Source organism: Panthera tigris, chromosome A1 (genome assembly GCF_018350195.1).
Source record: "Panthera tigris isolate Pti1 chromosome A1, P.tigris_Pti1_mat1.1, whole genome shotgun sequence".
NCBI lineage: Eukaryota > Metazoa > Chordata > Mammalia > Carnivora > Felidae > Panthera > Panthera tigris.
In genome coordinates this window covers 155757642-155784577 of record NC_056660.1, presented here as the reverse complement: position 1 = coordinate 155784577, position 26936 = coordinate 155757642, and the positions used below count along the sequence as shown (strand labels likewise).

The window sequence follows — 26936 nt, the reverse complement described above, 5'->3', positions numbered from 1 at the left end:
TTATCTACAATAGTCAGTGTATGGAAGCAACCCAAGTATCCATCCACAGATGAATCAATTTCTTTACAATGGAGTATTACTCAGCCATAAAACAAAAAAACAAAAATTCTTGCCATTTTCAACAACATGGATGGATCCACATGGTATAATGTTAAATAAAAAAAGTAAGTCAGAGAAAGCCAAATACCACATGATCTCACTCATATGTGGAATTTAAGAAACCAAATAAATGAATAAATAAACAGACAAAATAAACCAAACTCTTAGATACAGAGAACAAACTGGTGGATGTCAGAAGGGAGATGGATGGGTAGGTAGATGGCCAAAATAGGTATTGGGAATTAAAGAGTACACTCACCATTATGAGCACCGAATAATGTACAGAATTGTTGAATCGTTATACTGTATGTCTGAAACTAATATAACACTGTGTGTTAACTATACCTGAATTAAAAAAAAAAAAAAGCCTTAGAAAAACTGGGCATCTACTCTTGAAAAAGTCAGAAGCTGAAGTGAGTGACAAACAACTTAGAGGAAAGGGCAAGAATTATGAAGTGGCATCTGAGTTATAAGTTGAAGTATAATTAGGAATTGGCTAGATATTCCTGGGGTTCAGGAATAGAGGTATATTTAGGCAGAGAAAACATAAGAGCAAAGGGATAGGAAATGAAAAATAGTTTAGTTACTGAGCACATTTGGGAAAATAATGAAGATGAGAATAGAGCCATATACAGCAGCTAAATCACAAAAGGTCTTACATGTTTTGCTAAGGAATTCCAATGGTCTCTTATAGGTGATGTGTCAGCTAATGGAAAACTTTTATCTGGGAAATCGCAACATTACTTTGGTAAGAATATACTGAGGTACTTTGGAAGATAAAGGGCAAAAAGTAGAATCAAGATCAATAAAGCAGGTATTGTAATAGTTTACATATGAAGCCATGAGGGCTTTTAAATAATGACAATAACAGTAAAGATGCAGATTTGTAAATACATAACCCATATATCTTCACATTTTATACAAATGCTGGGCTAGTACTGGTGCTTTAGAATTGTATTTATATCTCAGTCACCTTCAAAAGTGAAGGAACTGGCACCTGGGTGGCTCAGTTGGTTGAGCACCCAACTTCTTGAGTTTTGCTCAGATCATGATCTCAAGGTTCGTGAATTCCACCTTCTGCAGAGCTCTGAGCTGACAGCAGGGAACCTGCTTACAATTCTTTCTCCCTCTCTCTGTGCCCTTCCTCTGCTCACGTGTGTGCCTATGCTCTCTCTCAAAAATAAACAATCATTTTTTTTAAAAAATGAAGGAACTGCTTTTTTATTTATCTTTTTATCCCCAGATAAAAAAAAAAGATATCCCCTATATGTTGCACAGTGCCTGGCTCCCAATAAGTACTCAATAAACACTTGTTGAAAGAATTAACAAAAAGCATGCTAGCCAGGTGATTAGTTCACTTCCAATATATCACAACCTTTATATCTTCATATAATCTCAAAGATATAATCTTTATAATCTCAAAGAGATAATCAAAGGTCTAGCCTTTGCCTGGCTAGTCAAGAATCCTTTCTCTCGCCATGATGGAGTGTCATAAAACTGAACACTTGGATAAGGAAGTAATTTTCAAACAAAAGCAGGCTATCAGATACAGGGAGCTATCAGAGAAGAAAAAAAAAACAAAAAACAAAAAACAAAAACAAGCAAACAAAAAAAACTTCACGGTTTGGTACAAAGAAAGAGAATTAAAAAGGATTTCCAGAGAAACATCTTCAAGACAAAAAGAAGAATCTAGGAAGAAAACGTGCAGAGACACAAAAGGAATGACTGTTTAGGGAACACTAATTTGTTTCAAAATTCAGATTTCTAGCTAAAAAAACCCCACAAAACACTGTAAGAGAGAATATATACAGATACCAATGTTTACACTTTTGATGATCAAAATTTGATGATCGCCATATTCAATAAATTTTAATTAGATTTTAAAATATATACACATATAATTTTGTTAAAAAAAATCAAAACAAATAATGATTTGCTTTTCCTGTCTATTTCATTAAACTTCTTTCTTTTGTAAAGAAACTAAATGACAAATATGACCAATCTAGACTTGACCTTTTTGTGAGTTTTATAAGAAATACAACAAACATATTATACACACACATAAACTTTTTCTAACATGAAATGTACTTCTTTCATTTTTGTCTAAAACATATATAGCAAAATGAGATAAAATTAAGCATCCTCACATGTCAAATTCCTTACCTGATAAGCACTTCTATGAGAGACCATGCTCCTTTCATACAAGTTGGACACTGAAATAGCTCTAAGTAATATGTTGACATGGCTGGGGACTTCCAAGGAGGATGTAGGTGAAGAAGAGCAGACAATATATGAAAGTATCGGCCAGAAAATGTATCTATGTTATCCTATTGTTTAAAAATAAACAAACAAGTAAAACGCTACAGCTAAAAATTCACTTTAACTGTTCCCCTAGCCTAAAACTGTAATAACCATGACCTAACTTTCTTCCCAAATAGATGTATTTGGAAGTTATCATATTTAACTAGTTAAACACTGCAACTGAGAAAGACACACATTCTAAATATGTTTCTATACATTAGGTAATCCCAGCTATTGACACTAACTTATATGAAATGTCCACTCTACTTTTCATGATTATAGTGAGATTAAGAGTGCCCAAATGTGACCTGAGAGGAATTAAAGGTAAAAAGCTTTTCATGCAATATGCTTAGTTATCACCAACATTAGTCTGACATGTTATTAGGTTTGTTATTTCTTCAAATTGTCACTATGATGAAGAACATAATTAGAAAGCTGCCTTTGAGAAGCTGTTCTTACTGGTATTCACAGTTTAAGGAATGTGTTTATTGTCTGCATATACTATGAATAAAATGATTATCACTGTACAAATGGCTTTCCTGATCATTGTTATCAGATTTTTATGTTACTTTACCGCCACAGAAAAAAATCAGATAAATTTTTCCTAAGAGAAAATTATCTTAGAGATTCTAAGAAAGTAAATTAGATCACTCAAAGTAGTACCTAGAAAATAGTTTAAAAGTACCTAGAAAATAGTTTAAAAGTAAAAAAGAAATGGGCCGCGATCTCAAGTCTTGGACTCGCTGGGATGCACCAGAGAGATCTGACACCCAGTCCTTATATAGTCTTTATGAGAAACCAACCTTGTGCCTGCAGGAGATCCACGTTCCCACCTGGACACATGTGGGAAACCTGCCTCCACAAAAGTGCTGCCTCCTAGCTCAACAATGGGATTATCTAAAAGGAAACATGAGGGAGGTAGTAGCCCTCTCTTCCCTCTGCACCTTCTTCTGCATCACCTAGCCTAAAGTTGTACCGTCCTCCACCAGAGTAGCAGAATATACTTCTCCCATCCCAAACCAGCATCTGAAGGATTGCAGAATGACTCAAGTTCCTTAGTGCATTTGTAAAACAGCTCACCCAGTGAAGACAATGAAGATTACTGACAATGCTGCTCTGCTTTTTCTAACATCCTGTACCAGGTAAATCGTGTTTTTAAATCTTATGCTATAATCAGCATAATTTCACCTCTTGAATTTGAATGAGTTCTGGGACATAACCAAGATCAGGCTGTAGACATCTAAGAGTGAAGGCCAAGGCCTGGATCCTGGTGAACTCACCAAGACAAATCACTCCTGTGAGATGCTCCTGTAGCAGCCAATCAATGCTCTCTTTTGTGCCACCAAGTCCTTGCTGTGTAATTTTGAATTCCTATAAATTCATTAAGGTCCCATTTTGTCTCCCATTGCTGTGTTAGTTCTATGGGACTAATAGTAAATTGTGAATTTTTAGCAAATGTTTTGTAATAACTCCAAATACAAAATATACGAAAAAAATGTAATATATGGCTACAGCATTTCTTATTAAAATGAGGGAGGGGCACCTAGGTGGCTTAGTTGGTTGAGCGACCGACTCTGGATGCTCAGGTCATGATCTCGCAATTCATGAGTTCAAGCCCCACACTGCCTTGCTGTTGTCAGTGCGGAGCCCACTTCATACCTTCTGTCCCTCTCTCTCCGCCCTCTCCCCCACTTGTGCTCTCTCAAAAATAAAACATTTAAAAACAAATAAATTTTAAAAATGAGGGAAAAATACTGAAAAGACAATATGTAAATACATAAAAAATGAGAATGTCCGTATTTTAACATTCTCTGAAAGATTATAAACCCCTAGGACTACTCTTACCTGCAGAATGTTCTCTAGGAGAGCATGAAGAAGGCATACAGGGGGGATATAATGTGCCTGTAATGAGGAAAGCTCTTCAATCGCCTCTTTAAAAAACTGTCCTTCTATGAGACTTTCAATTAAATTTAATACACCTCTGGGAAATTCAGCATTTTTAGCCTAAAAAAAAAAAAAAAAAGATTCAAGAACTCAAAAGAGAGAAAAATTGGGGGAGCAAATCAAATTAGTAAGGAGACTTAATTTTCCTATCTGTAAAATGAAGACAATTCCTGCCCTCATGACTTCACAGGATTGTTATGTGGTTCAAAAAGATTATTTATATGAATGTGTTTTATAACTATAAGGTACTACAAAAATATACATTATTAATTGATTTACTTATTATTCTCTGTTGCCTTAAATAGTAAGAGGAAATACAACCACTAAAGGAAAACTTTAAAAGTCATTTCCAAAGTATGGCTGATAATGAGGAGACCTCAGAACTAAAACTACACATAGTTCTTTAGGTGCAAAATTATTTTTTGGTTTTCTTTAAGCTTACAAGCAAACTATATCTATTAAGATATACTAAAGAGATTAAGATGTCACCAAGCACAATCAATGTTTGCAAACAGTTACAACTGTTATTGTGTCACAGAATCACTCTGAAGATGCACAGTAATATAACTCTAAGAGTTCAATGAAATACATTCCCCTTGGTCAAAATATAACTACAATGAACTACTGTGAAAGACTACATGAGATAAATTGTAAAGCAATGAATAATATAAAGGAAATATGTACTTTGATAAATACTAAATTGAAAATTTAATATGGAAGTAGTAATCATAAAAGCTGGGAAATGTGAGAACAGGGGTATATAACTCATCCATGATGAGCACAAGGTAAGTTTTTAATTCTCATTATCAGTTTTTATTACCATATACAATTTTTTCAAAGCTTTAACAGAATATTACTTTTTTTTCATTACTGATTAGAGAACATACATTTCACATTTGATGGCAAGCTTTGCTACAAAGACAACACATTCCTTTATATCAAAATAACTAACAATGACAAAACACAAAGTTTATTTTTTGCCCCCATCACCACCCTGCTCCAAGCCCCTTACCTCAATATTGTACACTGGTTGTTTATCTATTCTAATGCAGCTGTATCTGATAGCCTACAAAATAGCAACCATATTACCAAAATGAATAATTTTTTTTTTCAGATAGAACAATACATTATAGTGTATAAAAAAATAAAACCTTGGGTAAACTTACAGAACAGACTCAGAAGCATATTAATAGCTATAATTGATCTGGAACATTCTCTATTTTCTCTTTCTAAACTAAAATAACTTAAAAATTAAAGTCATATTCGCTTTGAAGAACTGAAGAGGTCCCCTGTCCTTAGTATTTTAATAATTAGAAATACAAATGGGAAGAACATTTTGTATAAAAGTCCAGAGAATAAAAAATATAGTCATGTTTTCTATACAATAACCATCTTCCTCCACTGTTCTAAAATATCTATAATTGTATATTGGTTTCAAAGATTAGACTGGAAAAACATTTGCAACCAACATAAAAAGAGATAATAATCTGATTATATAATGAGTTTTAGATACAATGATGTAAAATAACCTAATGGAAAACTCAAAAAGAATCTAAGTATGCAGGTGACAGAGACAGAAATACACAAATGGTAAGTGAAGGTATAAAATATGCTCAAACTTGCTATTACCAAAAGAAATACAAATTAAAACAATGATAAAGCTTTGGCTTCCACCTAGGATGTAGAAGTGAAAAGCCATAAGCCTCTGGGTAAGTGAACAGGAAAAAAAAATCTTTACTCCTGAAGAAGTACAAGAAAAGATCAGGGTCCCAGATCGTTAGCAATCTCCTACCACTGGGGGCAGGGCAAGATCACTGAGAAAGCCCTTTCCCCCAAACTCTCAAGAGCTGCCTAAAACTGAGGATGACCCAGACAGAACAAAGGCCATTATCCAGCCGTCGTCCTCTAATATCAGGCTAGCAAGACTTACTGCACCAAGATACAGCAGTTTATAAACAGCCAATTTATCTTTAGCGTCAGTGAGCTATAAATAGCAGAGAATTCAGCTTACTTATTAAATGTCCAAATACATTACTGTTCATAACAAAGGAATAAACTGAGAAAATTTTAAGATATGTTAAATATAATAATGAGTCATTACTATTATTATTATATTTTGGCTACACCAAAGGAGGACATGAAACTAGAGAAAATTTTAGTATGGCAAGTTCTACCTGAGCTCTATATATGTGCTTCCTTAGGTCATTTTTTATTTCAACAATATCCACATCTGTCCTGACATCTTTGGGATTTGATTCTTTGGCACCATCAGCAAAAATGGAATTCTTCATTTCTTTCTGCATACACATAAAAGTACTTTAGACAGTGTACTAAAGCAATTTCACCACAAATCTAAGTATCATAATGAACAAAAGAATACAAAAACAACTCATCATGCAGCATTAATCTCAACAAAGACCTTTACGATCATATTTCGTAAAAATTACAGAATGAAATAGAGTTTAAAGTAGCAAACATTTTAATTTGGAGAGTTTTACCTATTCCTAATCTTTCCTGGAATCTCTCCCTCTGCCTCCTTTTTGTTGCCACGGTCACACATAATATGATTCATTATTTGTCTACTTTTATCATTTTTCTCAAGATTTTTCTGAACATAGTATGTAAACATGCTGTAGTTTACATTAATTTGTACCCTAGAAAAATTAACTCAAGAGGGATCCCATTCAAAAGACAAGCCATCTTACTAAAAATAATCTGTATTATACCAGGGAAGAGAAAGACAAAAACTAACATTTAGATTAGGAATGTATTACCCAAACTACATACATATGTAGTCTCAAGGTATTTTTCATAGGAATTTTTGGAAATTTTTTAGAAATTTTAGCTTCTTTTTTCGGAAACTTTGTTTCTTTTTCTTTTTTGTGACAGGCAAAAAAGAATACATTTTAATATCCGGGCTATTAACTCAAATTTCTTTGTGTATGCATGTAAAAATACTTTCCTTATAAACCAAAGTTAATTATAACATTAGTTATAAATACCACACCAGACCAACTGAAGACAATTTTTTTCCGTAAGATGTGCAGGTTATATTTGACACAGCAAGCAATATTAAAAATAAGATTCTATGTCTAGATTTTATTATAGAAGAAACAGAAAAAATGAACTGTTTAGCTGAGCTTACAAAGTTTTACCTCATCTCTATATATGTGCTTTCTTGAGGTACTTCTAATTTTGTTACGTTCAATGTCTTTCCTGGAATCTCTTTCATTTCCTTTTTTGCGTTTTTTCCTCAAAGTATAACTCCTTTGAACATCTTCATCCTTTTTCTTAATTTCCTTCTACAAGTATGTAGACCACAATTACATCTCAATATGAATGATATGTATTACAAAATCCAAACAAACTCAAGAGTCTGACTTCTTTTTGTTTTAAAATTTTTTTAACATTTATTCATTTTTTAAGAGACAGAAAGAGAGCGCAAGCAGGGGAGGGGCAGAGAGTGGAAGACACAGAATCCAAGCAGACTCTAGGCTCTGAGTTGTCAGCACAGAGCCCGGGGATGGGGCTCAAACTCACGAACTGGCAGATCATGACCTGAGCCGAAGTCGGATGCTTAACCGACTGAGCCACCCACGGGCCCCTCAAGAGTCTGACTTCTAACACAAGTATACCATGTTAAAAACATAATAGTTTTATACAAGAGGAAATCTCATCCATTGTTAAAGTGGGTATACATTAGTAAAACGTTTTAGAAAACAGTTGGGCATTACCTACTACAGTTAAATATGCAGTCCTTACCACACAGCAAATCCACTCCATGGAATATATCCTAAGCTAGAGAAACTCCTGAACACATGTGCCAAGAGTCATGTAAGAAAATGTTCACACTGTTCATGGCACAACCGTTCATAGCTGCAAATACAAACCAAACACACACTAAGAAAATGAAACCCAAAAATTTACTTATATGAATGAATAAAATGGATAAAAGATAAAGTTGTGAGGGGTGCCTGGGTGGGTCACCTGGTTGAGCGTCTGACTCTTTCATATTGGCTCAGGTTGTGATCTCACAGTGGTGGGATTGAGCCCCACATTGGGCTTCGGGCTCCTCACTGAGTATGGAGCCTCCTTGGGATTCTCTGTCTCTTTCTGCCCCTTCCCCACTTGCATGTGCTTTCTCTCAAAAAAAAAACACTTAAAAAATTTCTTAAAAAAAAAAAAGAGTTGTGAATCAATTAAACATTATATGCACCACAAAAAAAAAAGTCACAGAAGACTATCAATACCATAAATTATAAATACATAGCTGGCAAAAGTGTAATGAAAAACAAGAAAATAACACAAATGCCAAGATAGAGGTCATCTGTGGGTATGAGGGAGAAAAAGAGGACACAGTTTAGAAATGACACACAGCAGGATCTTACAAAACTGGTAATGCTCTTATTTCTTAACCTAGCTGATGCATAGATAGCAGTCACTTTTGCAAACTTTTAAAATTGTATACAAATGCCTTATAAACATTTTTATAATGTAATTACGAAGAAGCAATTTTATGAATATCATTACATTTGGTAAATTTAGAAAGAGTTGTAAAATAGAAATTATTTTTCATTTAGAAGATCTTACCTGACTTCCATACGTGCACCTTCCTAAGGCATCTCTCATTTTAACAAATTTCAAATCTTTATTAGAATCTCTGAATTTTTCTTTTTTGTGATGGCCAGTCAAAAGAGAACTAATGTTAACATCTTCATCATGATTTTGCTTTTCTTTCTATGTGTATGTAAGAATACTTTAGTTAAGACTGTGGATGCAATATAGCCTCAACCAATGCAAGTCACAATAGAAACACCTACTCAGGAAGGCAGGTTTTCTGTAACATACATATGAGATTAACTATGGCAAAGAGCCTTGTGAATTGTATTACGTCTTAGTTATATTTGGATGAAGCGGAGAAATACACATTTTTAGTTCATGAAAGGTTTATACTGTGTTGACATATACATTTCATATAGGTACTTTTATTAACTTAGTCTTTCTTGGAATCTTTCTTCCCCTCTCCGCACCATTTATCATATGACCAGTCAAAACACTATTAGGTTATTTATCTCCATTATTTTATTTTTCCAAATATTTGTAAAAATAATTTTAGACTATAGCTCAAATAGAAACTTGCCATTATTAGGCATATCAAATAAAAACACCTCAAAAAATCTTTTTATAGAACATAGGTTTAATAATAAACAGAGTAAGAAGTATTAAAACCATATTGTTTATATTCATTTTACAACGTTATATTATACAAGCATTCTAAATTACATATATTCATTATATTAGTTACGGGCATATAAGGATTCAACAATTCTATACATTACACAGTGCTCATCATGGTAAGTGTACTCCTTAACAAAGTTCACCTATTTCACCCATCCTGTCACCCACCTCCCCTCTGATAATCACCAGTTCTCTATATTTAAGAGTCTGCTTTTTGTACAAAGAAACTTATTTTTAAAAATAGAAATTTCTACCTGAATTTTAAATCCAATATAAATTGATGTCTTTTTCTTAATTTCCCTATCTTTCACAAAATCTCCATTTGATTTTTTGCATGTTAAATAAAAACTAAGTTTATTTTAGTAACTCCATTTTAAATTCCTTTCTGTATGTCAAAATTTTTATAGTGTGGTTTATAATGCATTTTTCACAGACTGACTCAAAAAGCCTCTTATTAAGACCATGTACATGTAGTCATAGAAAGCAGTCTTATAAATCATATAAATACCAATTATACTTTGAAAAAGCCAGAAAAAATTGCATTAATATTTTAATCTGTTGTAAAGTTTTATCTAATCTCTCCATATATAATTTAAGGCACTGTTCATTTTATGAAGTTCCAAATACTACTTCAAATGCTCTTTGTAAAATTTCTGATGCAGTAAAAGATGCAGTGAAAACAAAATTTTTAATTTCTTTCTTGTCACATTTAAAAACATTTTAGTTTAGGTTAAGTAATAATAATAACTAGGTATAGAACTTGGTACATCAACTAAAGAGTCTGTTTTATAAAACACAATATGAAACTGAGCATACTTAAACATTAGCTATTCTAGGATAAAACTAAGAAAACCTTTTTTTGGTTGCTATTTGAAAAATATTACATGAGAGCCACATACATGCTTCTTTAAGGTACATTTCATTGCTCCAAGTTCAAAGTACTTCCTGTTTGTTTTCCTTAATCAAAACAGAATTCATTTGTATCATTAAAAAAATTTTGTTCTGGGGGCACCTGGGTGGCTCATTCGGTTAAGTGTCCAACTTTGGCTCGGGTCATGATTTCACGGTTTGTGAGTTCGAGCCCCGTGTCGGGCTCTGCCCTGACAGCTCAGAGCCTGGAGCCTGCTTCGGACCCTGTGTCTCCCTCTCTCTCCCTGCCTCTCCCCCATTCTCTCTCTCTCTCTCAAATAAACATTAAAAATATTAAAAAAAAAAAAAATTTGTTCTGTATGCAGCAAAATACTAGACTTCAGATCATGAATTATGAATACACATATTGCTGACAGATAAGAGTCCTTTATAAGAAACACATCCATATTAAAAATACAGGGGAATTTTAAGTAATTCTCATGTGCTGAGAACACACTACATACTAGGAACTGTGTGTTTCTATATGCATATATGCATTATTTCAATAAGAGTCTGAAGAGACATAGGGCAGTATCTTGGTAAGCTCAAATCACACATAATAAAACATAGAGCTGGGTTCAAATACTAGCTCTGATTCCAAAATTTGTGTTATTTCTACATTGCTATATTGCATCTCAAACAATTACATAAGAACCAGAAATATACATTTTTGGCCCATAAAGTTTTACCTGGGTTCTATGCATGGTCTCGTTTAAGGCACCTTTCATTTCAAGAAATCCCCTATCCTTCCAAAAATCTTTGTTTTTTTCCTGATTGCTATGTTTATTCCAAACAGAATTGGTCTGGGAATCTTCATCATTCTGAATTTCTCTCTGTACGTATATATAAATGGTTCAGACAATCAGTTAAGTATAATTTCAACATTATGTACTTTTTTATGTTAACCAAATGTATCTATAATTGCAAAATCCTTTAGTTAATAGGTAAAATGCATTCTCCTATATCAGAAGTTATTACCAACAAATTCTTTCCAGAAAAAAAAAAACAAACTTCAAAACAAAGGTCCTAATAAAGTGATTTCTGTGTATCTCCAAAAAATGTAATGCTTTGTTGGTCTAGCAACAATTAATCTTTTTTATGAATAATCATGAACAGAAATATTTTATCTCATTCCTGACCAAGTTAAAGGTATAATATAGATAGAAAAGTTTCAGATTATAGATTACATGCCAGATAATTTTTCAACTTTTTACTGGTAAGACTTCTCATCTGAAAGTCTACTACATACAAAGAGGAAAAGAGGCTTAATAGATGAATTCACAGCTCCTATTTTACTTGAACAGAGATAAACAATCATTTTTACCTAGCTCTATCTCAAATATTTAAAATTTCTCTTGCCAAGAAATCCAAACTGAATTCATAAACCACCTACCAATAATGTTAAAGACATTTGCATATGTACCTATACATACAATTCTAAAAGTTTAGTAGGGTAAAGAGAAGGAAGCAAAGATGAGTTCCTAACAGATCCCACAATGCCCTTACAGAAGAGTATTCAGAGATTAACTACCTTTACACTGAGACTAAAGAATCACTGTCCTCTTAAAAAACAATTACGATAGAAATTGAAATGGGTAAGGCCTATGGTATCATCTTCGGTTCCCTTTCACTTGTACTGGGATTCCTGTGTACACAGACGGTCCTTTAAGCAGGCTGCAATCTTCCAATCAGAGAAGAATTCCTGGGAGTACCTGACGGACATCTTTCAGTTATTCAGGAAGGTAAAAACGAAAACTATGAAAAAGGAATACCTTTCTTCCTTCCTATTCCTGGCATGAAAGAAAGAAGTAACTCTGAATGTACAAGCACACCTTGAAGTGGGATAAAAGTAAATATCTGGCTTTAAATTTTACCTGGTTGACAATGGGAGGATAAATCCTCAAGCCCAGATCATCAAAAAATGTCTAAAATACAGAATGAATTAATCCCACATGGATTCCAGTAAAACAGAATATTCAACAGAACATTCCATTAACAACTAGCAAGAACATACTGTTTTCTAATCCTGAATATATTTACTTATGTATCTGTTTCAGATGTTATACACTGATATGTGAATTAAGATTTATAATGCAAGTACTCTACATAAATTAAACAATTAAAAATCATAACCTGATAAACCATGGCATATACAAGATTTTTAAAATAATCTATATTTTTATAGAGCTAAACAAATGATCAATGTATAATTTTCTCCAAACCACCAATACTCTAATTGGCTACTTTAATGAAATATATAGGAATTATTTTATTTATCTGTACATATTCATTTCTTAATTCTTTTTATAAATATTCCTTTAGTGCCAACTATGTACTAGGCATTGTGTTAAGTGTTTGTCTCCTATATGACCTAGGCAAAAAGGGTTATGTCTAGTCTCTTTTATATAGTATAATGCTATGTTCCAGATAGATGACCCAAAGCCTACTTATTCAGTAAATTATTCTATTATCTAGGAGGAGAGCAGCATAGTGTGCAGTAACAGTTGGCCTGACTTCTGATTCAGTATTTGATGGGGTGTACTGTTTGGCACTTAGGTATGGATAGGCTCTGGTCTTCAAGTCTTATTATTTGATTCAGCCATGGCATTTACCACACAACGTGAATGACTTCATGAGAAGAGATGAAGAATCAGAGAGGTCAAGTAGAGAAAGAGTGCTCTACATGGTTCTTAACTAGTATTTATACTCTGATTCTTAAATGATGTCTCAAGATCTTATGATTGACTACTGGTTCTAGTACTGTTTACAGAATTAAGTATTTTTAATACCCAGAAAGACACCAGGTGAATATCAAGGAAATCTATTAATACCCAAAATGAGTAAAGGAAAGGGAGTTCAAGAAAAGTCTTTTTACTGAGTGCTTGACTCTAAATTTTTGGTCTGACACATGCCAGTTGTAGGAGCATGGAAAAATAATTTAACATGACTCTACCTCATTTCACCAACTATAAAATGAGGCTATAATACATAGACACAGGAACATGAGGTTTAAAATAAGATTAAGGGTATACAGGGGTGCCTGGCTGGCTCAGTCAGAAGGGCATTTGACTCTCGATATTGGGATCATGAGTTAGAGCCCATGCTGTATGGAGACTACAGGAAGGAAAGAAGGGAGGGAAGGAGGAATGAATAATGCTTAGCACAGAGCCTGGCACATAATAATCATTCAATAAATATTAGTCCAGAGTAACATTTTTAATAGTTTTCACAACAATCAAAATGAGAAAGTATGAACTTTGATGCACAAAAAAAGAAATTCAGTCTCAGGTTAAATTACTTTCCTACCATCAGAACACTAATAAACTATACATCTGGGTCACAAATTAGTTGATCTGCCACAAAAAGTGTATGTTTTTTCTATTGTTCCTGTTATATTTCTCTAAGACTTTGTGTGGTTCCCTTTTTACTTTCTTTCTTAGGCTGATAGTCAAAAGAAGTTTTAAGTATTCCTAAATATCTTCTCTTTTTTCGTGAGGCCTTCTTTGGGCCAAACAATTGAGATACATTAGTCACCTGTTTCTCTAAATACCTATCCCTTGTACTTAAATTTGCCAACGTACAATACACACTATACACTAAATGTAATTAACAGTTTCCATGTACTGTTTTCACCACTAACTAAATAGTAAGCACCTTGAAGTCTGACACATGGTCTTATTTATTTTCCCTACTCCTCAGCACAGTGCCTGGTACATCAAAATTCTTCAATAAGGATCTATAAGCCTGAACTAAATAAACAGATCCCTGATTCTGTTACTCAGTAGCTTTCCAAATAAGTATAAGTAGGTTAAGTATAAGTAGGTTAAACAAAACGTTTTTTTTTAAAAAAAAAAAAAAAAAAAAAACAACAATTGGTTGTTACTTTCAACTCAGTCATTTTACATGGCTACTCTCAGAGGACACTTCAGAATCCAACTAATGAGGAATGTGATATGCTATATGACAAAGTGGTAGAAGAAGATACTACAATGAAGGTAACTGTTTTCTGATCATAAGTGATCACAAAATGCATTCCTTATTTGGAATAAATGGCTATGAACTCCCAGCTGCCTAATCTAGAACTTATAAAACAACATATTCTAAAAATAAATCTAAGTTATAGATTATTTGCTACTTTTACTTGGTATACTATTGCTGCCTTATAATATTTCAACAACTGAATCTGAATGCTGTCATATTACTGCAGTAAAATAAGACTAAGACTATGGATAAAGCATATTAAATTTTACACTTTATTCATTTCTTTCCATAGAAAAAAATTTATATACTTTTACGAAACTAGTTAAGAATGGCTTTCACTCTATTAACAGTAAAGGCTACCATTAAACTATTCAGATAGGTAGATCAGATAGGATGCTTCTGGCTGCAAGTAATAGAAAACCAATTCAAAGTAATATAAATAACATGGTCGTGTTTTACAGCACAGAATGGTAATGTGGTCCAGGGCCAAGACAGGTTTTAGTGTCTGATCTAGTAACTCAAGTATCTCTGTAAGGATCCACATTGTTTGTATATTTTGCTATCTACAAGGCTGGTTTATTCCTAAGGTTACCTCTCCTCATGGTCAAAAATTGGCTGCTAGTAATAATTTAGGTTACATTATTCCATGTTCACATTTAGCAGGAGCCAGGATACCAGTGGTGGTCTTTTCAGAAGAATGAAGAAACTTCCCAGAAACTCTTACATACCACTCTTCATGTCTCATGGATCAAAACTGGCTCACATGCCCATTCCAAGAACCATCATTATCAAGGACGATGAGATCATCCATAGTGCAAGCAGATCCATCCCTTGAACTAAGGTCAAATTTCCAATCTACATTGCTGCTACTCAGTAGGGAAAGGTAATTATAGAGTAATATATTACATCTACTCTTGGAAGACTCAGAGATATTTCATAATTTCTCTGTTTACCTAATAAAACTGAGAACTCATGTGCCAAGCTTTATACAAGATGACTTGGATATAATCATGGAAAAGTCAGACATCATCTTGATGACATGGTTCTTCTGGTTTAGATGGGGAAAACAGACATTAACCAAATAATCAGCCAGCTGATTAATTACAAATGTGGCAAGAACTATAAAGCAAAATAATGCTATGAGAACAATTATAGGTGAACCTATTTTAGCAAAGGGTAAGGGAGGCTTCCTTGAAGAGGCATCATTCTAACTGCAACTTGAATGATGAACGGACAGAAGGCACGCAGGCACAGGGAGTGAGAGAATACCGGGGAAGGCTTTTTCAGGCAGAAAGCAGTTTTGTTATTGTATAGTTGACTGCAGAAAAAGTAGAGCAGGATATGCCTTAAAGGCAGGACTGACAAGGATTCTGTGGGGGAACTTTTAAGCCATTGTTACAAGTTTAGGACTTTATCCTAAAGGCAATGGGAAGCCACTGGAGGGTTAAACAGGACAGTGACAGAATTAGAGTTGTTTTAGAGCATTTTGGCTGCTCCTTCTGAAGGAAGAAGAATGGACTAGGAAAAGGTTAAGAGTAATCAGTAGATTAGCAAGAGTTAAAAGGTAGAGTAAAAAGATGAATAATTAAGAGTCTATTCCAGGAGGGCAGGGGAAAGAGGATGAACTCAATATGATGTTAATATAGGAAGAGGGGCGCCTGGGTGGCTCAGTCGGTTAAGCGGCTGACTTCGGCTCAGGTCATGATCTCGCGGTCCGGGAGTTCGAGCTCCGCATCGGGCTCTGTGCTGACCGCTCAGAGCCTGGAGCCTGTTTCAGATTCTGTGTCTCCCTCTCGCTGACCCTCCCCTGTTCATGCTCTGTCTCTCTCTGTCTCAAAAATAAATAAAACGTTAAAAAAAAAAAAATTAAAAAAAAAACATAGGAAGAAAAAAGCACAGTGATTCAAGTGGTATTTGAGATAATAAAATCAATAGGATTTGGTGATTGACAAGATGTGGGGAATCAGGGAAAGGAAGGTTTCAAGGGTGATTCCCAGGTCTCTAATATAAATTATTAGGTAAAAGGTTATAGCACTTACTGAGATGTTAACATGTAAGGAACCAGTTTTTCCTAGAAGATCAAAGTGTAGTTTTTAGACACACTGAAGCTTCTCTTTTACCTTGAGTGACCCTTCTTAAAAATTCTTATCTCCAGACAATTCCTTCTAGGACTGTTCCAATTCAAACAACTTAAAAAGTGGTATTTGCGCAAAGTGGGAAGAGGGAGGCAGAGGAATAGGACAGAACAGTATTTCTAAATCCTTAGAAATAGCTTCCTCCTTTCCCACGGGAAAATTACAAATTCTTACATGATACTACATGATACTGCTACTTTATTTATACTGACATTAAAATGCTAAAATTGTTTTGTAGTAAACATCACTAAAGCACTGAAAACTAAGAGACTCAATAACACAAATTTAACAAGCAAGGTTCTTTCACATTTATCAGAAATATTCTCAAATATTTAAAAAACTGAGAGCTATAGCCTTTAAGAATATGTCATTTTAATTATAGCCGACCCTTGAACAATGTGGAGATTAGGGGCAAGAACACCTCCCGCCAAAGTTTAAACTCCACATATAACTTTTAGCCCCCCAAAGACTTAATAGCCTCTGTTGACCAGACACTGTACCAATATGTAGCTGAGTAACATATTTTATATTTTGTATGTATTATGTACTATATTCTTGTAACAAAGCTAAAGAAAAAAAATGTTAAAATCATAAATAAAATACACTTATAGTACTCAACTTACTGAAAAATCTGTTTATAAAGTGGATCTGTGCAGTTCAAGGGTCAAATGTATTTCTAATCATTGTATTTTTAAAATTCAAAACATAATTTAATTTTTAACATATTTCACAGTATCAATATTTTATAAAATAAACACTCAAAAATGTTTACCATTTATTTTGCTTACCTCTAAAAGAAAATCCCCTAGATACTGAATTGGATAAAATGGAGCTTTAAAGTTGTCTTTTTCTTGCTCAGCCTTGATTCTTGCATTACTGGCAATCACATGAGTTATTTCACTTGGTGAGCTTTTTGGTAAAATAACATTTGCTTTTCCAGCCTCCAGAACTCTAAATAAAAATGTAAATAGTATAGAAAGTATTTTTTTAAAGTATATTCAGTCACATCATCTAAATCAATTACTTCCTTAGAGTAGGAGTAGAACTTTCTGAAAGAATTAAGTGCCCCTGGGCTATGTGAGTGTCATGGAGAATAAGTACTATAGTGATTTCTTAAATTATAAGTTGTTCAAAGATGTTGAAGAAATCATGATATTCTTTTTGCTTATCCATTTCTTGATATGGGAAATATTTTTAAGAATCAAGAATACTGACTTTATTCCCTAAGGAAAAGTCACCTCCGTAAGTCCAAAGAATAATGAAAGAAGTTTAGGGATGTAGCTACCTCAGAAGGCAACATACCTCCAAGGAAATCATTCTAAACCACTAAAAAAAAACTACAGTTGCCAGCATTCTTTTAAAAAATTAGTTTTTGATTAACTTTTAACATCCCCAAAGTTTCATGAAAGTTCTACTTGTGCCTAGGATATAGAAAGCCACAAGAGAACACTGTTATTATCTAACAATAAGAAAAAGCCAAATAATCTACAGAACCTTTAACCTTTCACGAACTATCAGAGAACTGAGGTAACAAGCCAACCAAGAAACTTAAATTTCCTTAAGAGTGATAATAATAAGCCCCTTTATGAAGAGAACGGACAGTCAAAACTATTTCATTTTGCCAGGGTGCTAGAGAGAAGTAGCTGCCATAAAAGTAGTAAGAATCAGATAAAATTCTAACAAATTTAAGAGTCAAGTGCAAGTACCATGACAATTTATAATATTTGGGAGTAAGTGACTCAAGCAAAGTCTGCAGTCACTTGCGAGCTCTTTGCCATAGGCCTCTATTAAGCATTTATGAAAAAGAATTAGGGCAGATACCAATGGGAGTCCCTACTCGTAGCACTGGTGGGTCAGTGGGGATTGGCTGCCATCAAGAGATAGACCTAAAACTAGGTCCACTTCCCTGGATTCTTCTCTCATATGAGGTAACATCTTAAGTCATGTGGTTAAGGTAAGAAGTCCTATACTTTCAGAACCCAGGAAAAGATGCACAGCTTCTGTTGGGAGAGTGTAAGTAAAACCCATGCGCCTTTGGGAAAGGAACAGGAAAATCTCCTGCTGCACAACCCAAAAAATAATTCACTATTTCTAGATAGGAAACAGAAACAGAAACAAAAGCCATTTGTCCCTGCAGAAGGGACAGAAAAAATGCCAGCCAAACCTAGGTTCCTGCATCAATAGAAAGCAAAGATCTAATACTGGGACATAGGCTAGAAATTCTCTGTTGTCAAAACCCTAACAACACATACAAGGCAGAATTTCTCTGCCATGAGGGACTGAGACACAAATATTAACAAAGTCCCAACCTCAGACACCAAGAACACAAAGAATGCTTAAAACTGAAGCATATCCAGGGGTGCCTGGGTGGCTCAGTCGATTAAGTGTCTGACTCTTGATTTCAGCTCAGATCTTGATCTTGACGTCATGAGTTCAAGCCCCACATTGGGCTCCAAGCTGGGCATGGAGCCTACTTTAAAAAAAAAAAAAAAAAAAAAAAGAAAGAAAAAGACTGAAGTCTTTCTAGCAGAACCAAAAACACATCCACTCTTACCCCCAACCAGCTAGATATTAGTAACAAGCAAGACAGGGAGACAATGATGACAGAGTCCTTCTGTGACCTAGCAAACGCAGGGACTATTGAAAGCTGAAAGTGAGAGACATTGATTAAAACCCCTTCAGCAACCCAGGTCCCATGCCAAGGACAAAGAAACTGTATTCCATATATGGCTGGAGTAATCAGAAAGGATGCATTGAAGTAACTATAGCATTAAAAAAACCCAGTGCCTGCTCAACAACTGACAAGATTAACTACCCATACTAACTACTTTACAGAAAAAGTAAGCCCATTGTTGGATAGAAGTATTTACCTCAGCCCCTATTGTACTGTGATATCTAAACATGCAATAAAAAAGACATACACAAAAAGCAAGAAAAACAAACCACTGTCAAGAGACAAAGCAATATAAAGCATAGAAAGATGATTCACTTGTTGAAATTACCAGAAAGTGACTTTAAAATAACTATGACTGTGGGGCGCCTGGGTGGCTCAGTGGGTTAATAAGCCTCTGACTTTGGTTCAGGTCATGATCTCACGGTTCATGAGTTTGAGCCCCATGTCCGGCTCTGTGCTGACAGCTTGGAGCCTGGAGCCTGCTTCAGATTCTGTGTTTCCCTCTCTCCCTGCGCCTCCCATGCTCACGTTCTACGTCTCTCTCTCAAAAATAAATAAAAGTTAAAAAAAAAAAACACAACACTAAAATAACTATGACTGAAATGCTATACAATGGATAAAGTGATCAAATTGCATTAAGAGATTAGGAACTGTGCATAGAGTACATTAAAAATGGTAGAGGGGAACCTGGGTGGCTCAGTTGGTTAAGCAACTGACTCTTGATGTCAGCTCAGGTCATGATCTCACGGTTTCTGAGATCCAGCCCAGGACCAGGCTCTGTGCTGACAGTGAGGGGCTTACCTGGGCTTCTCTCTCTTCCTCTCTCTCTGCCCCTCCCCTATTCTCTCTCTCTCTCAAAATAAACAAACAAACAAACAAACAAAGAAAACAAAATAGTTTAAAAATGACCCATGATCCCAAGATCATGGAATCAAGGTTTCCCTCGATATCTGCACTGGGTGTGAAGCCTGTTTAGGATTCTCCCTCCTGCTCTTTCTGGCAGTTCCCCACTTGTGCAGGTGTATGCACATGCTCTCTCTCAAAAAAAAAAAAAAAAAAAAAAAAAAAAAAAAAAACTGATAGAAATAAAAGTTACTGTCAAAACAATAATCTTTTTGACAGCCTAATGAATAGATTGCAAACAAATGAAAAAGTAATGAACTTGATGATAGGTCAATAGAAATTATCCAACTGAAAACACAAAAATGGGAAAAAAGTTAAAAACAAAACAGAACATGCATAAACTGTGGAAATGAATTAAATGGTCTTAAACAAAGGTAACAGAGTGCAAGAAAAAGAACCCAACAGAAGAATTTAAAACTTGGTGGCTGAGAATTTTCCGTAGTTAATAAAAGATAAAAAAAACTACATGTCCAAGAAGCTCAGAGAACCCCATGCAAATGACATAAATAATTAGAAAATAATACACACACACCCACACACACACAAAAATTGCCAAAAAACAAAGGTAATATATTTTTAAATTTTAATTTCCAATTGTTCATCACTAGAATATAAAAACACCATTGATTTTGTACAGTGACTTATTATCCTGTCATCTTGCTAAATTCACTAATTAGTTCTAACAGCTTTTCTGGGTAAATTATTTATTATATGACCATACCTTTTAGAAATAAAGACATTTTTATTTCTTTATATCTGACTCCATTCCTCTTATTCTCTTTGTCTTACCATATTGCCTAGTACCTGTAGCAAAATACTGAAAATAAATGGTCAGAGTGAGCATCCATTTCTTCATTCCTATTTAGGGAGGGAAAAAAATCCATGATATGTAATTTATATATTTTTACAGTTGTCAGTTTTGCACATTGAAGACACAAAATTTTTAAAATATCTGAAGAATCTGCAATTATTAAAAATGGATAATACACTATGATGAAGTACAGTTTATCTCAGGAATACAAATTTGGTTTAACATTTAAATTGGTCAGGGGAGGAGTTAAGATGGTGGTATACTAGGCAGACCCTGGAAGTCTCATCCCCGGAACACAGCTACATCAACATCAAATCATTTTGAACACCTAGGAAATAAATCTGCGGATTAAGTGAAGATTCTGTATATCAAGGAGATTCGAATGTGGCAGGTATGCGGTGCGGAGAGGGGAACGGGGAGAGAGAAAAGCCACAATCCTGCAGAAGGTGGGAGGCCTTTTCAGAGAGGAGAGAGAGTAGGTTGTTGGGTTTGCGCAAGAAAAGCACTCCTCCAAAACCACTGATGGGGGAATCATGAGGAACTGACTATCCCAAGTTTCTGCAACAGTGGAGCTGAAATTCTCAGTTTCTGGAAGTTTGTGCCATTCGCTGGAGTAGATCTGGGTGGGCAGCAAGTGCTTCTGGGGAGAAAGACGGGAAGACTGGGAATGGACAGCATGATGGGGGGATCCCCTGGGTCACAATGGGAGAGAAAGTTCCCCTTCCTGGAGTACATTTGGAAGACTGTATATTGCCTCTACAAGGACAAAAGACCTGGCTGGCACCTTTAAGCAACCTTCCTATGACAGAGACATAAGTGTGCACAGAAGGTGGTTAAAGTGCTCACAGCTTTTTACTGTGCTTCTCTCTAACCTCCAAGGGACTGCCCAGCCAAGGGACTACTTTCTGCAACAGAATGGCACCAGGCACATCACTGCAAGGAGGAGCGAGTCCATGCCCTGATGCGTCCTTTAAGATTTGGAGTTTTGGGGTGCCCGGGTGGCTCAGTTAAGCATCCGACTTCGTCTCAGATTGTGATCTCACAGTCCGTGAGTTTAAGCCCCATGTTGGGCTCTGTGCTGACAGCTCAGAGCCTGGATCCTGCTCCAGACTCTGTGACTCCCCCTCTCTCTCTGCCCCTTCTGAGCTCATGCTCTCTCTTTCTCAAAAATAAATAAATATTAAAAAATTTGTTTAATTTAAAAAAGTAAGAAGATTTGCAATTTTGAATCTCAGTTCTGTGCCAAAGATGAAACATAGGAGAGCTAGATGCTGGGCATGTCCACGGCCCAGGCATAGACGGGTTGAGGGCAGGGATCTGATGGAAGCCTGGGATACAGAAGGGGAGAATGTACACTTGTGAGGGCTTCCTGAACAGCAGCAGGTGCAAGCTTTCCTTCCCAGGGACCAGAGAGCAGGTGAAGCCATCTTTTCCCACCCACCAGCATGGTCAGACTTCAGCAAGCAACATAGTGCTGCCAGTAGAGGCTGGAGCCACATACATCAAAACTCACTTTTCTGTGCCCTATAGGGAAATCTTTACAAGAGCCGGTCTGATTGTTAGACAGCGCAGCTGGCCTCTCCCCCAGAGGACCAATAAAGGACCCCCACATGCACCAAGTCTACTGATCATAGAGTGCTCCAAAGCGTCAGCTTCAGTTCTGGTGGAAATAAGATCAGGCTTTTTTTCTTTCTTTTCTTTTTGAATCAGGATTATAATTTCTTTGTTCATTTGTTTTTTGTTTGTTTCTTTCCTTTTCTCGTTTTTTTGGATCTTTTTTTTTTTTTTTTTTGCTTTCTTTTTCTGTGGAATCTGTTTTTTTTTTTTTGTCCATTTTGTTTGTCCGTTTTTGTTGTTGTTATTATTGTTATTCTTTTTCCTGCTCTAGTTTTTGTAGAAGACTTTTCTTTCCTTTTTTTAATCAGGCTTATTATAACAAATGAACCAAAGCACACCTTGTTAATGGTCCAAACACTCCCCACTACAAGCAAAGAGGAACTCTGCAAAGGACTGACCTGGGGAAAAGAACAGCCAAATCACAATAGCAGAGTGCACAGGGCATATACCAGAAACACTTCTTAAAGCACCAGGCCCTGGACAGTGTATATCCCCCTTCTTAATATAGCATTGCACTCAGGAGCAGAAAACAAAACAAGTTTTTATATAACATGTAAAAGACAGAAACCTAGACAAAACGTTAAGACAGAAGAATTCTATTCCCAAGAAAGATCAGGAAGAAACTAAAACCAGGGATTTGCCTAAAACAGATATAAGTGATATACCTGAACAAGAATTTAGAACAATAGTGATAAGAACATCAGCTAGTTGAAAAAAATCATAGAAGACTCCAGAGAAACCCTTGCAGTAGAGATAGAAGACCTAAAAACTACTCAGGCTGAAATAAAAATGCTATAACTGAGATGCAAATCCTACTGGATATAATTACAATGAGAATGGAAGATGCAGAGAATCAGATAGGTAAACAGAAGATAAAATTATGGAAAAGAACCAGGCTAAAAAGGAGAGGTCAAGAAATAAGTGACTCTAAAATGCAGTAAGATCCGTATCATAGGAGTCCCAGAAGAAGAGCTGGAAAAAGGGATAGAAAGTTTATTTGACCAAATTATAGCTTAGAACTTCCATAATCTGGGGAAGAAAACAGGCATTATTCAAGTATAAGAGGCAAAGAGAACTCCCCTTGAAATCAACAAAAACAGGTCAACACCAAAACATACATTATAGTGAAACTTAGAAAATAAAAAGATAAAAGAGAGAACTCTGAAAGTAGCTAGGGACAAAAGGTCCTTAACAGACAAAGGTAGACACACATAAGGTGAGCAGCAGACCTATCCACAGAAGCTTGTCAAACCAGAAGGGAGCAGCATGATACACATAACATGCTAAAGGGGAAAAATATGCAGCCAAAAGAATACTTTATCCAGCAACGATATCATTGAGAATAGAAGGAGAGATAAAGAGTTTCTAAGACAAGCAAAAACTAAAGTTCTTGAACACTAAACCAGCTCTGCAAGGATTATTAAAGGGGAGCCTTGGAGCGGGAAAGAGACCAAAAGCAACAAAGACTAGAAAGGAACAGAGACAATCTACAGGCACAGTGACTTAACAGGGAATACAAGAGCACTAAATTCATACCTATCAATAATTATTCTGAATATAAATGGACTAAATTCTCCAATCAAAAGACACAGCATATCAGAATGGACAAAAACAAGAACCAACTACATGCACTTACAAGAGACTTATTTTACACCCAAAGACAACTTCAAATTGAAAGTGGGGGGGGGGGGATGGAGAACCATTTATCATGCTAATGGATATCAAAAGAAAGCTGGAGTAACCATACTTAGACAAACTAGATTTTGAACAAAAGACTATATAAGAGACGAAGAAGGGCACTATGTCATAATAAAGGGGGTATATCCATCCAGAAGATCTAACAATTGTAAATACTTATGCCCCCAAATTGAAAGCAACCAAATGTATAAATGAATTAATAACAAAGAAATTCATCGATAATCATATAATAGCAGGGGATTTTAACACCCCACTTATAGCAATGGACAGATCATCTAAGGAGATCAACAAGCAAACAATGGCTTTGAATGACACACTGGACCAGATGGACTTAACATATATTCACATTTCACCCTAAAGCAGCAGAATACAAACTCTTTTTAAGTGCACATATTCTCCAGAATAGATTCACATTGGGTCACAAATCAGGCCTCAACCAGTACAAAAAGACTGAGATCCTATCAGGCATATTTTCAGACCACAACGCTATGAAACTTGAAGTCACTCATGAGAAAAAATTTGGAAAGACCACCAATACATGGAGGTTAAAGAACATCTTATTAAAGAATGAATGGGTTAACCCAGAAAATTAAAGAAGAAATTAAAAAATACATGAAAGCCAAAGAAAATGAAAACATGACAGTCTAAAACCTTTGGGATGCAGCAAAGGCGGTCCTAAGAGGGAAGTATATAGCAATTCAGGCCTTCCTCAAAAAGGAAGCAAAGTCTCAAATACACAACCTAGCCTTACACCTAAAGGATCTGGAAAAATAACGGTAAATGAAGCCCAAAACCAGCAGAAAAAGGGAAATAATAAAATTTAGAGCTGAAATAAATCACATAGGAATAATTAAAAAAAAAAAAAAGGTAGGATAGATAAAACTAATAGCTGGTTCTTGAACAGAACCATAACCAGTAAAGAAATTCAATCAGTAATCAAAAATCTCCCAACAGACAAGAGTCCAGGGCCAGATGACTTCCCAGGGGAATTCTACCAAACATTTAAAGAAATAATACCTATTTTTTCAAAACCATTCTAAAAAACAGAAACAGAAGGAAAACTTCCAAACTCATTCTAGGAGGCCAGTATTTCCTTGATTCCAAAACCAAAGAAGTCACTAAAAAGAATTACAGACCAATATCCCTGATGTACATCAAAACAAAATTCTCTACAAGATACTAGCAAGTCCAAGAGTACATTAAAAGAATTATCATAAATCAATATCATATATTAATAAAAGAAACGATAACCAAATGATCCTCTCAATAGATGCAGAAAAAGCATTTGACAAAATACAGCATCCTTTTATTCGTAAACACCCTCAAGAAAACAGGGATAAAAGGAATGTATCTCAACATCATAAAGGCCATAATAGAAAGACTAACAACTACTCTCATCCTCAGTGGGGAAATACTGAGAGCTTTCTCCCTAACGTCAGGAACAAGAAAGGGCCATCCACTCTCACCAGTGTTGTTCAACATAGTACTAGAAATCCTAACCTCAGCTATCAGACAACAAAAAGAAAAGGCATTCAAACTGGCAAGGAAGAAGTCAAACTCTCACTCTCTGCAGATGACTTGATCCTTTATCTGGAAAACCTGAAAGACTCCACCAAAAAATTTCCAGAACTGATACACGAATTCAGCAAAGTGGCAGGATACAAAGTCAATGTGTGAAAATGTGCTGCATTTTATACACCAATAATGAAGCAGCAGAAGGAGAAATTAAGGAATTGATCCCATTTACAATTGCACCAAAAACCTTCAGACTAGGAATAAATCCAACCAAAGAGGTAAAAGATCTGTACTCTGAAAACTATAGAACACTTATGAAAGAAACTGAAGATGACACAAAGAAATGGAAGAACATTCCACGCTTATGAATCAGAAGAGCAAATATTGTTAAAATGTCTATACTACTGAAAGCATTCTACACATTCAGTGCAATCCCCAGTGTAAAATACCAGTGCAAATCCCCAGTGCAAAATACCACCAGCATTTTTCACATAGCTAGAGCAAACAATCCTAAAATTTGTATGGAACCAGAGAAGAACCTGAATAAGCAAAGTTATGTTGAAAAAGAAAACCAAAGCTGAAGGCATCACAATTCCAGACTTCAAGTTACAACACAAAGCTGTAGTCATCAAGACAGTATAACACTGGCACAAAAACAGACACAGAGATCCACGGAACAGAATAGAAAACCCGGAAATACACCCACATCTATATGGTCAACTCATCTTCGACAAAGCAGGAAAGAATATCCAATGGGAAATACAGTCTCTTCAACAAATAGTGTTGGGAAAACTGGACAGCAACATGCAAAGGAATGAAATTAAACCACTTTCTTATACCACACGCTAAAATAAATTCGAAATGGATCAAAGACCTAAATGTGAGACAGGAAACCATCAAAATCCTACAGGAGAGCACAGGCAACCATCTTTTTGACCAGAGCTGTAGCAACTTCTTACTAGACACATCTCCAGAGGCCAGGAAAACAAAAGCAAACATGAACTAGTGGGACTTCACCAGGATAAAAAGTTTCTGCACAGCTAGGAAACAATCCATAAAACTAAAAGGCAGCCTAGAGAATGGGAGAAGATATTTGCAAATGACATTATCT

At 35.3% G+C, this 26936-nt stretch overlaps 1 protein-coding gene across 3 annotated transcripts in view; it reads right to left on the bottom strand.

Moving 5' to 3' along the window:
- SLF1 (SMC5-SMC6 complex localization factor 1) overlaps positions 1-26936 on the bottom strand; it is an 82572-nt gene that overhangs the window by 40074 nt on the left and 15562 nt on the right. For 2 of the 3 annotated variants that reach the window (XM_042989966.1, XM_042989973.1), the window contains 9 exons: positions 20989-21042; positions 17396-17558; positions 11181-11324; positions 8935-9081; positions 7500-7646; positions 6519-6641; positions 5357-5410; positions 4246-4404; positions 2263-2426 (listed from right to left, as the gene is read on the bottom strand). In XM_042989966.1, coding sequence (XP_042845900.1) covers positions 2263-2426; positions 4246-4404; positions 5357-5410; positions 6519-6641; positions 7500-7646; positions 8935-9081; positions 11181-11324; positions 17396-17558; positions 20989-21042 — 1155 coding nt within the window. The remainder of the gene's footprint in view (positions 1-2262; positions 2427-4245; positions 4405-5356; positions 5411-6518; positions 6642-7499; positions 7647-8934; positions 9082-11180; positions 11325-17395; positions 17559-20988; positions 21043-26936) is intronic. The other variant, XM_007078910.3, reaches the window with a different exon arrangement.